This window comes from Lissotriton helveticus, chromosome 8 (genome assembly GCF_964261635.1).
Source record: "Lissotriton helveticus chromosome 8, aLisHel1.1, whole genome shotgun sequence".
Taxonomy (NCBI): domain Eukaryota; kingdom Metazoa; phylum Chordata; class Amphibia; order Caudata; family Salamandridae; genus Lissotriton; species Lissotriton helveticus.
In genome coordinates, this window is record NC_136069.1 from 1,451,805,646 (window position 1) to 1,451,825,895 (window position 20,250).

Here is a 20,250-nt window from a genome sequence, read left to right on the forward strand (position 1 = left end):
GCACTGGGGGGACGGCATCACGCGACTCTGCCCAGGTGTCGTCCGTGCACGTGACATCAGCGAGGTCACATAAGTCCCACCCCGGCACGCCTACGTCAGTTTTCTTCGGAGAACTTTTCCGCACCACAACGCGGAGCCACCAGACAAACTGTGGGAACATGGGAACAGTGTGCGAAATAGCAGAACACTTGGATAAAGGAATGGTGAGGAACAACACCATAAGGAGCAGTGCCAGACACTGCAGGACCCAAAGGCAGGGAAAAGAATAAAGAATAAAGAACAGAGGGCACACATGCAAAATGTCATGACAACCCGAGCAGGAGTATAACCCCAACCAAGAACAACGAAGGGGCACCAGTTCCAAGGCAAATAGGGAACGACAACCTTCCAAGCAACCCTAGCACAGAGTGTGACAATCCCCAAAGGAAAGAAAGGGCAAAGCACTGCCAGGTGACCCCAACCCTAAGGGTAGCAGAGGGGTGAGGACCCGAGAAACAAAGAGGGACGAGGGCAAAGGCAAGCCCCGATCCTGAAGCAACCAGGACAGAGGTGCACAGGAGTACCTTTAGACCCCTCCTCTAAATTGCCAAAGAGGAGGAAGGAACAAGAAACAAGACAAAAACATCCTGTCAAGGAGCAAAGAATGCACTCAAAGAAACATAGCCATCCACCGGAAGGCGAGTGCAGAAGGCCAAGCCAAAAAGGCCTTCGCAGAACGGGGAGGAAGGGCGGGTCGTGAAGGAATCTGCGGCTAGAATCGTCTCTACCAGATACATTGTAACCGAATGCAAGTAACTCGTACATCTGATAGAGACTACTAGCCGCAGATTCCTTAACGTAGAATAGATACCCTAGACATACCCACGGGGAAGGAGGGTCTGTGAAAGGACTCCACTAGCCTGGACATAACAGAAGGTCACACAGGGGACCAGTCCAACTGACAGGGCGAGGAGCCTCTCTCCCCAGGCAAGGGGAACCCCACAAGCAGAACACCCCCAACCCCTAGAGGGGTGTGGGAAGAAGAAGGAGAACGAGAGCCCGTTCACACTTAACAGAGGAAAGAAGGGCAAGGCCAGGGGAGGCCGAAGCACCCCACGCCTCTACAAGGGAACCGCACCACCAGCCAATTCCAGGTAAGGAAGAAGAAGATGCCTAGAGGGCCCAAGGAAACGAGGGAAAAGAAGGCGAGCCCACCATAGTCGGAAAGTTACAGACCAGACAGAGCGGCGCCAGCAGCAATAAGCAGCCGGAAACAGGAAGAAGAGTCCGGGGCCCCCAGGAAGACCAGGCAGGCTACGCCTGAAAAAGGGAAAAAACATGAAACCATCTCAACCTCCAGGGCAGGAGCATGAAGGCGAGGAAATGCCTGGACACACCACCACGAGGGGTCAGCGCACACAACCTAGAAGAAGCATCTGCAACATACATAAACGCCATGGAGACCAGAGGCCCGAAGGCAACCACAACCCCCTAGCACAGCGCACGCTATATAACAGCTACCACTACTCCACATAGGCTACGTTAAGTCCCAAGACATGGGAACCCTCTTTGGAAGAAACTTCCACAGCAAAGGAAAAATGAATGAGCCACGGGGAAAAAACCCCAGCAGAAGACTTGTCAAGCAGCCCAAGAGAAAACAGAAGGCCTAATCTCAGGGCCAATCTGTGCAGATAACTCAAGCAAAAAACACACACACAAGCAACAAGGGCCGTCCAGCAGCCAACAAGCCACAATCCCAGCAAGGAGGACTCGAGTGGCCATAAAACACACAGCACAACAAGGGTGACTTGCCCATAAGGAGGTCCAAGAACCAGATCAACTCACCAGTCACTGAGGGGGAGAAGAAGGAGGAGGACGACGAAGCCCTGCCAAGAACCTCTGGATGGCCAAGTCTGCCAGGGCATGAAATAACAGGGTGCCGTCGAAGGGAAGATCAACAAGTCGTTCACTAACATTCTCAGGGAACACACGGTCCTAAAGCCAAGCGTGGCGGCGAAGGGCAACCGAAGAAGCCATGACACGACCAAGCACCTCCGATATGTCCAGAGCGGAGCAAAGAATGAACGCCACCAGCTCCCGGCCATCCAGGGCATGATGCCGCAATTCAAGCTGAACAGTCTCCTGTGACGCGGCGGATCCCAAGGACTCCGCATAGTCCAACAAACAAGAGGTGGCCCTGGCCAACACACATAAGGTGTTATGGGCCCGCAGAGCGGCACTGGTCGAGGCGAACATGTTGCGGTGCTGGAAGGTGCCGGTGCAGGAGGTGATGGGGCACCGGGTCCCCAGTGGTGGGACGCCTCCACGTCCCCATAAGGGAAGAAAGGAGCGAACCCTCAAAGGGAAGCACCTCCAGAAGATGATCTGCAGGAAAATGAGCAAGCAGGCCACCCATGCGCAAAATACCCACAGCCATGGACACAGCGCAAGCGAAGGCCGCACCCGCCTCCGTAGGACCCCGCTGTGAAGAAATCAGCTCCTCCGTGGGCGAAGGCTGCAAACTAAGGCGGCCGTCCCCAAAGCCAAGCGGGGCAGGCAAAGGCCAGACCTGAAAAGTAGAAGGAGGGACTGAGGAGTGGGGGACCAGTTGCTCTGACGGCGAAAACAGCGGTCTCGAGGATGGCGGGTAGACGCCTTTCGATGACGCCGAGGAAAAAGCCACCACGCGGCGGCCCATCTCCGGTGAGGACGACACCAGCAGGCACCCAACCTCCGGAGAAGAGGGAGCGTCCGAAGACGGGTCCGCGACTCGACGCCTGTCTGGCGCCGAAGACCCCGCAGCCTGAGGCAGGACGTCATCACCATCCGGCACCAAAGGAGATGCCGGACAGGCCTCTCCCACGTCACACAGCGCCGGGGACAGGAGCAGAGCCGGAGCCGAAGTGGCCAAGGGACGGCGCCGTAACGGCACCGGCTTGAACTCCGACGAGGCAGCCACCTGCGTGGAGGGACGAGAGAGACCGGGGGAGTGACAAGAAGCCCTCCGCCAGCCTCGACCCAGAATGGGACATAGGGGGTCCGCCGACCCATGCGGCGCTGCCAAGGCCGATTCAACCTCTGACGAGGCAGCCGCCTGCGTGGAGGGACGAGCGGGGCCCGGAGGGGGATGGGGGTCCCCTTTCGGCCTTGACCCATAGCGGGACGAGGGGAGTCCACCGACCTCTGTGACACCGCCCGGGCCAGCAGCTGTCCGCGCCGTAGCGGCGTCATCTCAGCAGTAGACGAGGCCGCCGCCTGTCCAGAAGGCCGAGAAGGGCTCGGGGATGCGACCTGAGCCCAGGTGACCTCCTGCGACACCACAGGGACTCCGGCAGGAGTTTGCGGCGAGGCAGAGGCGCCGTGGTCCAAAGAAGGGACCCCCGAAGGGTCACACCACATCCTCCAAGCCTGGAGCCGAGCTAGTCGGCGCCTGGGCCGGAGCCGCCGGCGACGCCGCAGAGGGCCCCGCACAATGCAAGGGATCCGCGGACGTCCCAGGAGGGGAAGGAGGAGGAGAAGCCAGCGAGGCCTGCAAGGCCGCCGCATAAGACTCCATCTGGGCTCTCAACGCCCCCTCACCGGGAAACGGTGGAAAGGGGGACGAAACGCGGGGCCGCATCACCCTCGGAGAGCCCACGCCCCCAACAGGCCAGAAACCAGCCTCCGGGGACAAGCTGCAACACTTACCCACCGGGAGCGACGCTCGTGCGGCACAGGTTAGGGATGAGGATGACGACGACGACGACGGCCGCTCTGAAAACCTTCCACAGAAGCTGATCGAGGAGATGAAGCCGACCTTGAGAGACGAACCGAGAGCAGTTTCATCCGGCGCTCCCGCTGCGACTTCGGCTTCAACTGTTGGCAAGCCTCGCAATCAGGGAAGCCGGGATCTTCGCCCAAACACCACATGCAAATGAGTCGGTCACCGACATAAGGCACCCACACGACGTGCAAGTCTTAAAGCCCGAAGGCATTCGCACACTGTTCCACACAGATAATCACAATAGTGAAGAGAAAAGGGGCCTAAACAAGCCCGGAACAAATACCGGATCCGCGTTGCACGGGGAAAAGGAAAAACCTGACATAGGCGCGCCAGGGTGGGACTTATGTGACCTTGCTAACATCACATGCGCCGACGACGCATGGGCGGAGTCACGCGATGCCGTCCCCCTGGTGGGCAGGGATGCTGTGGCTGAGGGTTTTCCAGATTCAGTCTCACGCCTGGGGATAATTCTACGGTAAGGAATCTGCGGCTCGTGGTCTATATCAGATACTATACTTTGCACTGAATAATTAAAGCCTGGGGTCTTTGGCCGTTGACCTGCTATCAATACTGACTAGGAAAAAGGGGGCTGATATATCTACCATGGTGTTTAACCATTCTGAGTCTGTAGGTAAATGTGATAGTATCTCATATCACAGTGATGTCATATTGGCCAAGTTTTGTATGAGCCAGCTACCTCACTAATCAGTGAAAGAACTAAACATTGTCAAAGGATCAAATATGATTTTAATACTCCCAGACTCTATATGGTGTATAAAATAATTTGGTCAGACCTAAAGCATGCTTCTAAACCTGCACCTTTAAACCAAGCACATAACACCGGAGGAAACAAAAGGAAGAAGAAATCAGGAGATTTACTTATTCTATGTCTGTGGGTAAATGTAACAGTACATATTGGCAAAGATTCTCATGAGTCAGCCAACTCTTCAGTCAGTGAAAGAATTAAACACTGCCAAAAGATCAAATATGATTTTAATATTCCAAGATGGTCTACAGTGTATAAAATAATTACATAAGATCTAAATCATGCTTGAGTGACATCCCTAAACAACAAACCCCAAGCAAAATATTCTTTGAAGAGTATTTCTCTCTTCTACCTTGTATAATAAAGTTACATTGTATTGTCCCCTCCAGGAAGACATAGAAATTACTCTCTCTCTCTCACTTGCCATTCTTTGAATGGCATTTTGTTTTTTTTTGGATGTGCAGGTGTTTATACGTTTACACTGATGACGGCTTATTCCATTTCGGTGGGATTTTATCATAGGTTTAACCCTAAAACAGGATAGCCTAAGAATGGGAAACTCGCACAGTATGGCTTAAATTTCCACCTCAAGTGAAATGTGGCCGTAAAGGTGCCCCTCAATGGTGCACTTTCTGAGGAAGTGAACAAGTCTACTTGAGAAGTGTCCCACAGATATTCAGGACCACCTACGGTAGAAGACAGTGTTTGTGATTGGCAAGATAATGCCGCCTGAGACATTCAGAGACTCTACCAGGTGACTGGCTGTCAACCAGATCTTTCGAAAGTGTGCTCAGGACCACTGTCTTGTGATAAAGGAATTGAGACCCTACTTTGCCTTGCTTGTTGATATACCACATCATGGTCATATTGTCTGTCAAGATCTGGACCGACTGACCATAAATCGATGGGAGGAAGAATTTGTCCCAGTCCGGTGGGACCAGATATCCACAGTTGCCGCCTTACGCCATATGGCAATATTCTCTCTAAAAACTTTAGAATTGAAAATCTCTGGTTCTACTGATTGGATTTTCCTCATATTGGTTGTTTTATTTATTAAACATCACTCTATTCTTCTTATTCTTTTGTTGGCTTCTGTTGTGGTGTGTTGTCACTGTGTGAGTGTTTGAAGTGGAGCACAAATATTTTACACATTATCGCTAAGTTAAGTGTCACTACTCTGCTCCAAGTTACCTGGGAGTTGAGAACAGATTAATTTGGGATTTGCTTCTGTCTTACACTGACAAGGATTGTGGTTGCTGCTCAACATGGGCTCACACCCGAGTCAACCAACAACATAATTTCACTGGTGTTCAGTGGTGAGAATTAGACTTGTTTCTGTGCGGTGCCATACAGTAATCTTATGTTACACTACCACCCCACATAAATGATCTAAGACCATTTAGAGTTAAATTCTACCTAATTGGCATTTATTTATTTTTTTCAAAAAAGTTTACTGTTGTGCCTGAATCCACCATCTTCAAGCATGGAGTAAAAGCTGGCAAACATGGAGCCCTACACTGTGGCCCAGCTCACAGAGTTCTGTAAAGAGAGGGGACTTCCAACCAAGAGCACCACCAGGAAGTTGGAATTACAAAAGGCACTGAGGGCCTGGGCGGAAGTCCACCAGCCATTTGCTGCAGCAACTGAAAAAGGTGAGAAGGTGGACAGCCAAGGAGAGGATTTGGATCCCAGTCCTGAGGGCCAACAGCATCAGGAAGGGGATTACTTTTTGGAGCTCCAGGGCCTGGAGCAGTGTATCTTCCTGTAGCCTGTCCCTAGAGGAGCTGGCGGAGAGGAGGGAGGAGAGAGAGTTCATGCAGGAGAAGGCCAGGCTCAGGATGGAGGAGAAGCTGCTGATCATGGCAGAGAAACTACCCTTGGAGCTTTTGCCTTATGAAAGGAACCTTAAGGAGCTAGAACTGAAAGCAAGGCAGGCAGATTCCAGCAGCATTGGTAGCAGCATACCTGCTGTGTCTTGAGGAGACAAACAGGTCTGCATCCTCAAGGATTTGGTGCTAGGTTATGTGGTGGGTGAGGATATTGATAGCCCGGAGAGTTCGAAATGTGAAGAGGGAGAAGCACTTCTTCGATATATGATATCTTTTTAGCAAAATATTTGGTAAACTAATCAAATACGTGCAACAGTGGTAGCTTGCTTGTCCTCACGTGCCTAGTACTGAACCTTCCTACCTCGAGTTAAATCACACTCGACCACTGTGCACTGTTGCAAAAAAACTTATTTTAGTTTTATTTTTCAACTGTGAGCATTTATTCTCTTATTTAAACAGATAAATCAATTTGGCATAAACAAATGCATTTTCAACACATCAATACACAGGGTGAGTTGAGTGTGTTTTTAAGTTGTAATGAGCTTTGCGGTAGTCTCGCATTTTGTTGAAGGTCTTTTAACTGAGAGAATTGTTTACATCCATTGTTTTAGAGCAAGACTAAGTGGCACGCCACCACGAGGCAGGTAAGCTTCATTTGCAGCTACAGTGTTAGGGATCACGAGGCATTTGGTGAAGGTAGCACATCACTTTTTTTTAAACACATAATCTTTTCAGTGAAAGCATAAGAATGATCAGACATCTAATAGCATATTAAATGGCCCCTTGTTTATCCGACATTTTTTATTTTAACAAAGTGTCTCATTTGTGTAGATTTCAGGCCCCGGAAGAAGAGCCACCTTAGGCTCGAAATGCATCGGGCATTTTTGAAAAAGAGTGATAAAATGTTTATGCTTGTAAAATCAACTATGTTTTCCTACTGTTAATTTCTTTGGAAAAACAGTTCTTCCGTCAAATAAGTTCATGAATGCAAATATTGAATAATTGAAAATGATTTACACAAATGTATTGATGTGTTGAAAATGCATTTGTTTATGCCAAATTGATTTATCTGTTTAAATAAGAGAATAAATGCTCACAGTTGAAAAATAAAACTAAAATAAGTTTTTTTGCAACAGTGCACAGTGGTCGAGTGTGATTTCACTTGAGGTAGGAAGATAGCCCGGAGAGTTCACAAGATACCGGAGGCGCACTGTTGGGGCAGGGGTGTTCTGCGGAAACACATGCCTACAGTGGGGCGGGACACACTCCTCACTTTAGATGTTCGGGACCAAACAAGAAACTCCCCCCATAAAGCCATCTGGATTGCTAAGTTTGGGCTGACCCCTGAAAAGTACCACCAAAGCTTTAGGGACTGCTAGAAGCTCCACAACCAGTCCTAGGTGGATGTTGTCGACTATGCCAGCAATGCAAAGAATGGCTGGATGAGGGACAGCAAGGTTAATGATTACAATTGGTTGTACAATTCAATTTTGAGAAAGCACATTCTCAGAACTTGTTTTCCAGAGCTGCCCCAGTACCTAGTACACAGCAAGCTGGCTGATCCCCAAGAAGCTTGCCGAGGAGGCGGACCGCTGGCCTAGCCCCAGATTATTCAATAAGGTATCTGGGGAAGACTCCCACAAGGGTAGTCAGAGGTCCCACCATAAGAAAAAAAGGGGAGAAACTTTAAAAATAAGGAGTACTCAAAAGGTCCCCCCAAAAAATGTCCACGGGAGTACTGGTAACCAGTCCCAGTCTGAGCCTAAAAAGAAGGGGGTTCTTTGAGAAGCTGACAGGGAGATTTGCTACCCTAATGCACAGAGTGCTACACGTATGGGCACTTCAAGGGGGACTCCAAATGTTTTCAAGAAAGCAAAGCCCCCTCCCCTCCCCCCACTGGTGGGGAGAACCTGGGTTGAGTAAAGCTCTCAGGGAGGAGGTAGCCCCAGTTAGCTTTGGGGTGCAGACAAAATGACCCTACTTCCCCTGGGGGAAATGGAGATGTGCCAAAAGCCCATATGTCTGCAAATACTTTTAAGTACAGGGAGTCGATCACCATCAATGGACTACGGGTGAAGACTCTGAGAGACACAGGAGCCATCATGACTACTGTGGTCAACTGGTGTCCTCAGAGCAGGTCCTCCCTTACACAATCCAACAAGTCAGAGTTGCCAACAATCACACGCGTCATCAGCCAGTGGTTCTGGTTCCCTTTGAGTGGGGCGAGGGTTCTCTCGTCGACAGCAGCCTCGAGGATGACAACGAACTGTTCACCGCAGCTTCTTGGAACCGGCGTATCGCCCTAACTGTGAGACACATCCCCAACTCCGAACTTCGTCTTGCAACACCTCGTCGAAAGGATCCTCGACGTTGACGTAACACGACCTGACACTGCAGCCTCGTCACATCTCAGAACGTACACATCCCTTCAGCTGTGCGACGCATCATCAACGCAGATCCATGTAACGTTTGAAAACCATGGGAATAAGGTAGTCAGTTCAGCAGGCCTAACTGGGTTCCCATAGCAGGCCAGCATTCTGTTGCAGTCGGCCAGAACTTGTGACTTTGGCTCGGTCCAACGTGGCCAGATATCCACAGTTGGCCTTTTATGCCTTTTGGAGCTATTTTAAATAAACACTTTAAAATTCAGTGTCTCTGGTTCTACTAATTGAATTTTTGTTGTTTTGGTTGTGTTTTAATTATTAAATATCACTCTATTTCCCTAACCCTTGGTCTTCTTTTGTGGTGTGTTTTCACTATGTTACTGTTTGAAGTGCTGTACAAATATTTTACACATTGCCTCTAAGTTAAGCCTGACTGCCCTGTGCCAAGCTACCAGGGGTTCATTTGGGGTTTGCTGTGCCTTACCCTGACAAGGATTGTGGTTGCTGCTTGACTAGGGCTCACACCCCAGTCAACAAACCACACAATGTCTTACACTGCTGCTCATTTTTTATGAATAATAACACAAAGGGACTGATAGAAGCCTCCAGTCAAACTGCACTACCTTGAAATCACACCTAACAAGAGTAATGAACTGTTTCACACTTCTCCATATCCAAGGTCAACCATACAATATAGGAGTATACTAATAAGCAGTAGACCCAGGGAACGGCTAATGGGATAACAGAGAAACGAGAGACAGTGGATAGCACCACTCTGATTCGTCACTCTACTGGTTCCAGTGGATAGCTAAAAATTAGTGATCTCTCCATATGGAATCATCAAACACTTTCTATTAACAAAATATTTCCTCCAGAATACCTCTCTGCCTCAGACTTTGTGGAATTTGTGTTGAATACTGCTACTCCTGGAATCGAAGAAATTGCAATCGGATTTATAAAGCATTTACTACCCCTGACGAGGCGTTTAAGCAATTTATGGAGAGTAGCACAATATTTCCGTGATTGATCTGGTGGTTATTGTTGATTATTGCGATTAGTCTTGTGCTGTCCAGACAAAAATTGCATATTATAAATAATAACTGTGGAACAGATAATACTTGGGCTTTCCATAACCTTGGATGTGTTAGAGTAGAGGACTAATGCATCCACTGTAAGCGCCTGTGTTGACCTCATGGTCACAGGTTCAAAACCCGGCGGGTCCACTCAGATTTTGAGTACGAGCTGGGAAACAATTCGTACTTCGTAAACATAATGTGCGCTTTACAAACACACGTTATGTTATAACCTCACTACTTTCTCTGTTTATGACAACTAACTTCTGCTTTTCGTGTAAACTCTATGAAGTTCTGATATACATTCATGGTTGTTTATTACACTATAAACTAAACAAACAAACAAACAATAATCAGGATTAAACAGTTCACACTGGCCTCAATGAATCAGTTATCTAAATTTATGCCATCTTAAAAAAGAATTGTGCATACTGAAAATATCAATAGCCTCTCATGAGGATGCTTTCCAGAGCTTCAAATCCAAAAGTGCATGAACAATCTAAGAATAAAATCTTTAAAATGTACCTCTAAAACAGTATTTTGACTATTACATTTGTTTCGAAGTATGGTTTATTCCTTACTGTCTGTTTCCATCATCCACTTCAGATTATCTTTTCAAAAGAAATGTTTTCATAAGGTACTCGATGTACCAACAAATTATTTTAATTACCTAGGCAATGACTCTCTGGACCTTTCCACCCCACCTCCCGCCGACCTTTTCCCAACATCGCGAAAGTTCTGTAGCTTCTGGGAAAATTTAATTTCTTCACTGTATACAAGCGCCTATGCACAGTGCGTCATCCGGCACCAATGTTCCGAATGCACCTCCAGCGTTTACTTCCCTGGAATAGGGTTACTTGTGAGTTTAGAGCTTTACACTCAGAAGGGGCGCGAGCACAAAGAGGCGAGTCTATGCTACAGATCATGCATGACACTGAATCAAACATAATGAAACATAGAAGGGCAGGTTTTCTATGAAAAACATATATATCACTTTCGAAGGTTTCTCTTTTCGAAAGATACCTGTTGATTATTATGGTAAATATTCTATTGGCTGTTTTTCAAATTTGTATGTATTCTCAACAATTGTAATGCATATTCAAGTGACATTTTTCATGGAGACGCAGCAGTAATACAAAAACTACCACACACCTATAAATAGGCAACTTAATAGAGGTCTCAAACGTTTGGAACCATTTCAAGAAAACACTCAACTACATGAGATGGACTCACTGCATTTGGAGTGGCTTGATATGGAGAAGCCACAATATACATGTGGAACCAGTCAGAGGCAAAAAGAAACTGACATATTCCCAGCACCAGCTCAGGGAAATCCAAAACAGCTGAACCAGCCTCCATCAAATACAGCATGTATGATTAAATTGTATAAAGGATATGGATGCAAGAGATGTCTGTAAGACTTTAAGGCTGGTGTTTGGCAGTCTTCTGCATCCATTGAAAATTTATATTCAACAAAGATGTGAAGCTCAACTTAGCCATGAAAGCAACGTAAGGCTGGCAAAGGTCACACAATTACTCTGTCATTTTCAAACAGTCTCAATTGTCACATACGTACCTGCCATTTTGACCATCAGTGGCAAGAGTAAGCTATGGATGCCCTCGGAAAAGAATAATTGCCATTCACTGAGCAGGTTGGCAGGAAGTTTTTCAGCACTGGCAGGCGCCAGGTCTTGGAAATAAAAACTCGACGAGGATGCCAAGTTGCAGCTGGTGCAGGCAAAGCGTTGAACAAGCGGAATATGATAAAGGTCAGAGTTTTCACTGACAGTCTGAAAAGAAAATATTGAAAAAGATTGTTTTTATTCAAGATTATTATTTGAGGCTGTCAGTAAGAATGCAATATGAAAATTAGACAGTGCTTTAAAGCTCATCAGCCAATGGTGTTCCTTCACGCACTAGCAGAGCAGGGCATAATGTTCAAATCAGCCCTACAGTGGACCAAGCAAAGAAGTGTAGCAAGCAAGCTCCACCCTCTCTAGTGGGTATGGAGGAGAGGCCACTTCACAAAGAAATGTTTAGAAAAATATGTGGAAAAAGTGCAAATTTACAACACAGTGTTCAAATACAGACTAAGCACTTTTAAGGCTGTCTCTTGGCAGACCATTCAACCCTAACAAACAAGTTACTTACCTTAGGTAACGATGCATCTAGTAGAGACATATGTTAGTAGTAGATTTCATAACAAGACCGGAGACTACCATTATGCATTAACCTTTCAATTCCAACTCCACACAGTCTCTTTAAAGTATGACATCACAGTGTAGATTGTTCTGGAACATAATTCAGTCAGGCTACAATAGGTATGCACTCAGTACATTCTGCCTCTTTTAAATGCGGCTCCACACATATAAGTACCTCTCTACTCACATTATTACTTCACTGTAATTTTAAACAGTTTTTATCTTTCTTTGCTTAATTAATCATAATAACTCTTATTTGATAGATTGTCATTTCATGTGTATAATCTTGCCACATTCTACGGTTTTACCTATCAACATTTCCAATATTTTACCGCGATTGTAGAACATCCTTATTCCATATTAACAAGGGCTGAGCTTCCAATCTGTCATCGCTCACCCTTCCTACCCAACCTTCTCAACTTTATCCCACGGATCGACCGCAACCGGCGCGCTGGTATATCTTACCACGCTGTTGCCAGCCAATCACTTCCTTCCAGCGATCGCGGGCAGCCAGCTTCTTGGCTCACTTCACTGCAATGCTCAATTAATTCAAGGCATCTCTTGCCTTTCTACCAGGAGCACAGTCGGCTCCAAATTAAGGGCACTGCTTCTCCCGAGGCGCATCGTCACTAGGGCGCGTCTGGAGAGTATAGGAAAATAATTGGACAACGACGCCGCACGCCGCAATACACGCGGCTGTTCGCTCGTGCAACTTTGACAGTTGCTTCTTGATGTGAACAGCTGTTCAAAACTCCGCCGTCCATAATTTGTTTTAAAAGCCCTTTTCCTACTCAGAAAAGCCTCCCAAAAAGAGACTATCCTATAAATGAAAGCACTGATAGGCAAGTCTAAAAAGGGACATTACTACTGAGTTTTAGAAATATAAGACCAATAAGGAGCTTTATCTCAGTTCACAAAAATAAAACATCATTGACAAGAATAGTTATTTAAGGCAAATACCTCCATTTTTATTCAAATTTATACCTAAAATTAGTTTTCTTTAAAGGCTCAGCATGTCAGATTTGGACAATCAAAACTCAGAAATCCCTCAAAATCTAAATGACGACCTCATAAAAAACAATACAAGAAGAAATGCACATCTGCGTGCGTGAGACCATCCAACAGGTTATGAGCAACAAAAGAGGCATACTCTCTGAGGAAGAACCTGACACTGACTCAGTGTCTGGTGGAGAGTCTGAAACTTCCAAACAAGCAGGAAAAAGATTAAAAAGACCTTTGAGGGTACTTCTTCCAATGACATTCCAATTGCTCCTAGTACCTCAAAACGTCCAGGAGGTCTAAGCACCTCAAATTTCAAAGGAGCTACAAGAAACTCAAGAAACAGTCGAGGTCTAAGCACCTCATGGATGATGGGTGTCCAACGTAACACAAACTCTACGAGTGCACATAATGGCACCGGTACCCGCACTAGTCTGAGGAAGAATCAAGAAAATGCACTGGAAGAAGCTAACTCCTTGAATGAGGAGTTACGGGATAAATATATATTTAATCTGGACCAGAGAGACCTAGATGCGGATGCACTCCTTAATGAGGAAGCCTCCTCCACATCTATACAAAATACTAGATCCTCTAGGACAAGAAATGTTCTCATCTAACAACATTATACACCCTAGAAGTGCGGAGTGGTGGCCCCAAGACCATGTGGCCAAATTGAATACAAAGTGGCTAAGAAACCCACCATAGCGGGAGATACGAAATCCCCTCCGATCTGAATGGTCAAAACCGGTCATTCAAAATTGGGTTTCCCTAACCCCAAACCTCGACCCCTAACTCATAACATTCCTTTTTTTTTTTTTAAATGGATAGAGACCCTAGAAAGGGCATGGAGAGGTCCCTTAAATGTACCAAGACAGTCTACTCGACGTACTAGGCCCTCTAGCTAGGATCATTGACATGGCCGAAGATTGCCACCTGAACGAACATCAGGTAGACATCCCTCTCCTTAGGGGTTGGAGCCAAACAGCGGTGATCTTACTAGGTAACGCTAACACAAGCATATATGCAGAACGGCGTTTAGACATACTAAACCCCAAGTTAAGCGACCTAGCTACCCTAGAACCTTCTGAAAATCCCAAAGGCCTCCTATTTGGAAACTGCATGATCAAGTCTCTTAGTAAATATGCCTCTAATTTTACTGCTCTGGATAGAGCCCAGTCAAAAAGGCAAAGGGTCTTCAACCCCAATGTTTTTGGTCGGGCCGGGAGCAGGGGCCTTTCTCTGCGCAAAATCATCTTTTTCAATTTTAGGCACTCCCCTTTGGCCTAGCAGTCATCTCTTTCCTCAAAGAGAGGAATACGTCTTATTATATATATCTGGACGACATTCTCATAATGTTGCAGTGTCAAGAGCAAATTCACGAAGATCTACAGAGAACAAATATCCCTCTTCGAAGACCTAGGTTCATCATAAACAAGGAAAAGTCTATCCAAACACCGTCAAAAAGCATATAGTTCCTGGGTTTCTCAAAAGATACAGTAACATCTATTCTTCTCCTACCATCGAATAAGGTGGCCAAAACTTGCAAAGAGAAACGCTTTGTCCTGAAACAACACTTACTGACCCCGAGGGAACCTGCCAGACTTTTATGCCTTCTATCCTACTCCATTCAAGCCATATTGCCGGGTCCCCTCCACTCTCAAGGAGAGGATAAAAGATACCTCCACAGGAGGCAAATAGGTGCCCCACAACTCGTGTAAATCAAACCATTCACCGGTAGCACCAGATTTCCTGGCATCATACCGGCACTATGCCTCACCAATTTTTTTGTCAGCCATGAACCCACGTGAGAGTAATCGCATAAATATCAGTGCAGGGAATCCCTCAGCGGGTGAACAATTATTGACAACCCTAGTGCTCAAGAAATATTCAAGACTGAGCATCGCAACTCAGGCTTACCTGATACTCAATTCTTGGTAGGTTATATGCCTGTAAATTATCATAAAGTATAGAAACCTTGTAACTTCAATATAAATATAATTATCATCCGTATACACAAATGTGCCGGCCCAGAAACGTACCTTCTGGCTGGTTATAATTCCGACCCAGCCTCACACGGCTGGGTTGATAATCTCTCAAAACCCGGGTCTGTCCTCCTATTCACGCTGTGGGAAAATATGTATATATTGCATATTACCCAGATGATTATGAAATATATAGACACAGTAAATAACTACCCTAATGATCAAATTGTCAGGTTCTTAGAACTCTTATATAATACCAGCCTTATGTATCTTAGTCTAATATCACGTTCTCAAAAGGCGATCCGTTATTACATCTATATTATTTATATCTCTCCGTCGCTTACTTTTAAATCGGTAATGCAATCCTATAGCCCGTAATGTGACCAGGATCAAATAGTAGGGGTCCAATTCATTTTTAGGATCAGTTTCAGTTAGTCTTCACGTAGGTAATGAATATTAGTATCGTTACCCCAGCTACAATTCGCAAGGGGGAAAAGAAACACACATACGGATGTTCGTTAGTATTCCGTATGTGTAATCTGACGAGAATTCTTACTGTGTCTCAAAAAGTATCGCTATCATCCATACCTTCGTATTATGAAGTCCCGGGATATATATCTGCAGCGTGTAGAGCCGGTCTCTCCGTTATTTGGAAGAACCGCGACTCCTAACCCGGAAGTCTATTAAAGCAATCTGGCCTTCCTGCTATGAGCTGCTAGAATGTCAGCACCTAAACGCGACGGCGTTCTAGTCCGCCATTTTGGGTCAGTAAAAATACATTCCCCCACGATTACAGTGCAAGCTACTGGTCGGAACAACACTGTTAACAGCCCAAATCCGCAGTTAATCTCACAGAATAATATCGATCTAGACGTAATGCGTCTTAAATATTTTCTCAAACAAAACGTCATCTTATTTATTGTGTGTAACTAGTCACGAACTCCAACATTATCCTTCTCTATAAGCTTGGTAGTGAAGCGCTTTCACAGGGTGTGGCATTACCTTAATATTAATAAGGTGTACCCGTATTGAATTCAGGATACTATCGTCACCGGTAATACTGACACCGAAATGTGGGGCAGGATAAGTACATGTAGTGTAGAATATAAAACAATATAGTAGGCCAGAATATTAGTCATATCCAATATTTCAATTCTATGAAATATAATTCTAATACATGATCGGTGTGGCATACCCCTATAGATACATCATACTCATGTCTAAGTGAGTTCATTATTTCATATAATATTTCTGTAGTATATGGTTAGCTAGAGGGCACATTAGTCTTTCGCTATGATTGTATGTCATTCATCATGCAACAATCACATTTAAACAGTCACTTTAAACGTATAGATCATACAGATAGACATATTGTGGTGATGTTGACGGTAAGAAAAACATGTTATTCTCCCAAAAAATAATGTAATTCCTGGTCTGAGTTCATCCCATATTCAACCGCCCGCATTGTTAGGATCCATGTATTTATTTCAACCTGATTTGACTTTGTGGATTAACTTATGACATTGTGTTCTTGTGGAATATTCTAAGTTGGTGTGATAGGTTTTCAGAAATATCCAAATCAGTCTTGGTCCTGCTCCAATAGGAACTGATGAGCCTGAGCTGCCAAATCAGGGACCATCTGAAAGGGTACGTAAAAAACCCCAGGACTCGTCAGTGAGGTATTACTTAAGTCCTGTGGCACATTGAGCACCAAATCCAAGTCTGGGCATACCCATAACAGTTGAAGTGTCATACAATAACAGACAAAGTCCAAGGTCCATTCTTTGAATGGACACTTTGTCAGTGGTGAGATGTACAAATCACCTGTCAGGTAAAAGATTCAAAATATAGGTGAATTTAGCACGATTTCAAGCTAAACAGGAAAATTTGCTTTCAGGAGCTGTGAATATGATGGGTGAGCAGAATGTACACCACATGAATGATTTCAGCACCTGGATTTTCAATTGAGCAATACTCAGAGTGATCTCGGACAGGGATTGAGGGGGAACACTAGGATGCGCAACTGTTAGCAGAGGCTAAGCACATATGCTTTGTCATTCTTCAGCTGGAGATCAGATCAAGAAGACTCAGTAGACGATGAATTCCTGCTATAATGGGAGAAAGGGGGACCTTTTCCTTTCTTCATGATGATCTTGCGAGTGTCACCTCATGTGAACAGGCACTTCAGATTTTGGTAATAATTCCTCAAATTCACAAGAATAATTTAGTATGTATTAAGAACAATTTTCATCTCCACCTTCTTTTCAACAATTCTGTGGGATCCACGATGGGAGTATCCACGAATAGTGGTGGAGAGCCTCTTGTAGTAGTTAAATTCGAGGATTTCAGGGGAGGGAAAAAGGTTCCTGAACTTTTTGAGCTTGTTTTATTCTAAATCAAGCAGTGGTGGTCTAAGGGTCCTAACAAGAGATAGCAATCATCTTGGACAATGTGAGGTAGCTGGTTCATGCAGCAGGGCTTCAATCCCCTTCCTGCAGCTGGATTTAACTGCGGATACATTATTATACAGTCAACAAATATTGGAGAGACACCTAACCACGAATTTGACCAGCAAGATCATTACAGAATATAGAGATGACTCACAACTGTAGTCCTGAAATATGCTCAAACTAGAATCACAATTTAACAACATTAAAATATGTAATACAAATGTTATTTCGAATTTACCTCTAGCCAAGCCAACATGGAGCACAAGATAAAATCCCACTCCTCATTTGCAAGCAGTGATGGTGCATGTTTTATTAATAAAGAAAAGGCACAAATAATCTCAATATTCAAGCCTTGATGCTGAGGGCTACCCTGTTTTAAGCAGCTGTGGAAAAATAAAATGCAAATGTTTGTTAAAATATTGATAAAGTGCTTCATACATGTCTTACAGATAAAATTGACAACTACACGTATGCCACCTGAACATGCTTAAATATTCTTACTATAGACAAAATCACTGTAAAGGCTATGATAATTTAAATATATATGTTAAATTGTAGCAAATTAAACACACTATTACACATTCATCAAATTACTAATACCAGTCTAATGAGGCATATTTAATAGCAGGTTCTTTTATAATACTCTAAAATTTAGTCTGGTGGCTATTCTAAGATGATGTCTCTCATGGTGAAAATTATGTTATACTCTAGCTGCTGAATATGTGCATCTTGCAAGATAATTACCTTTGGCTTCAGAAAATAATAAAGAAACAACACAACAAGATAAAGAAAATAGTGCCATAATACAACAATGAACACTAGCTTTTATGAGAGCATTGGCTTGTGATTGGGTTCTAAATGAGACAGAAAAAGAATGGATGAGAGACTAGGGCACTTTCTAGCCTATTCACACAGAGACATGAAGGTTAGGATTAGAATCAATAGACACGTAGAAGTTTCCAATGATATTGTTGTTTTTAGAGGGCTGAGACAAGGGTGTGTTTTAGCCCCACTACATTATATTCTGTATATTAATAATTTACATGCATTTTTAACTACCCTCACCAGTGATATCCCAAGAATTAATGGCTCTATACTCCCATCTTTATTGTGAGCATATAATGCAGTATTAATGGGCCGCACTCCTAAAGCTTTTCACCTTTTAGTACAGGGTTTCGTGGACTTTATGGCCTCCTTGGATTTACGCACTAATTTTACTAAATATTTTTTATCATGGCCTGTGGCACGAGAAAGTATACGATTAACACTCTCTCTGTTGGCAACCAGTGTTTACAAAGCACAAGCACCTTTCCGTATCTGGGTCTGGTCTTAGCTGCTAATGGTCTATGGAAGGGCCATACTGCCTACGGCAGGAATCCCTTTTCTAAGTCAATTAATGCAGTACTTAGCTTACCACAACCGAGGTGGGGGGCATTTGACCTATTAAAAAAATTATAAAACTCAGTGTACACCCACGGCAACCTATGGGGCAGAGATTTGGGGTATTTCTAATTGCTATAATATCCAGAACGAAGAGAGCAGGTTTTGCCACAAGCTCCTGGGTGCCCCAATCTCTTCATCCCAACACGCGTGCCACAGCGAATTAAATCTTCACTACATTGAAAATTTTATTAGAGCCCTCCCTGCCCTAATGTGACTAGCTATATGGAAAAACAAGGTGGCATCCCTTACCAGAGACATTATAGCAGATTTCCTTAAGTGTGAAAAAGGTATGGATATCCCATGGTTGGCAGAGGGGAGGACCAGTTTATGCAGGATTGCCACATACATGTTTTTGACAACACTAACTATTTAGATAATGTAAACATAAGGGAGCTTTGGGCAGCGATATACAAAAGCTTTTGCGAGGATAGACTGTCCAGAGTCCAGGAAACCAAGTGTGTCTTTGTTTTTGAACATCAAGAATGACCATCAACTGGCTAGCTACCCGATTAAACCTATGGGCCGCTGGGAACGTGGTCTTCTCTTTCGTTTAAGGGCAGGCACCGTTAAGTACCAACTATGCTTCCCTCTGGATTTTCATGCAAACCATGATCTTGTTCCTTGCCCATGTAATGGGCGTTCAGACCAAATCCTGTTACACTTTTTATTTTTCTGCCAGTACTATACGCAATACACAAATAAAATTCTACTTCCTTTTTTCAAGAGGCGCCCCTATGTAGATCACCGAAAAGCATACAAGACCCTTCTCAAATTGGGTGAGGACAAGTTAACAATTTGTGTGGGAGCCTTTTTGAAAACCGCTGTTTGTGCACATAACCCGATGAATATTGAATAATTGCATTTTAATAGCTCTGCATTGTACTGAATTTTTATGAGTATCTTTTAATATATCACTATTTGTATGCTTTTAAATATTGTAATGTGTTTGTTCTTTTTTGGATATGCGTGTAGCTAAATAAAGAAAAGAAATGAATGATGAGACAAAAATACATTATTTAAAAGAAACCAATGAACACTATACTCTACTAGTCAATATTGAGTTTATTTGTACTCTTTAAAGGTTATACAAGAACTACACCTAAACATTTTGAGAAATATCCCCATATGTGTGAAAAAATATTCATAAGGCAAAAACATGTTTAAGATATTAACTTCCAATGTTTATAACATCACATTATTTATTCCAGTATGAAACAACACCCAAAAGCACAATATAATTACATAATATGTACCACACATAAACCAATAAATAGTACAATATTCAAATTCACATTTACAGTGGGCTCAAGAGCATTGCATCTGGTGTTCTGGATTGCATGTCTGTTGCTTGAGTTATGGATTGCAATTCTAGCCATAACCA

At 44.4% G+C, this 20,250-nt stretch overlaps 1 protein-coding gene across 2 annotated transcripts in view; it reads right to left on the reverse strand.

Annotated features, from left to right (window-relative positions):
- Window positions 1-20,250, reverse strand: part of LTN1 (listerin E3 ubiquitin protein ligase 1) — a 386,602-nt gene that overhangs the window by 131,743 nt on the left and 234,609 nt on the right. For both annotated transcript variants that reach the window (XM_078658380.1, XM_078658379.1), the window contains 2 exons: window positions 17,665-17,809; window positions 11,371-11,584 (listed from right to left, as the gene is read on the reverse strand). In XM_078658380.1, the coding sequence (XP_078514506.1) occupies window positions 11,371-11,584; window positions 17,665-17,809 (359 nt within the window). The remainder of the gene's footprint in view (window positions 1-11,370; window positions 11,585-17,664; window positions 17,810-20,250) is intronic.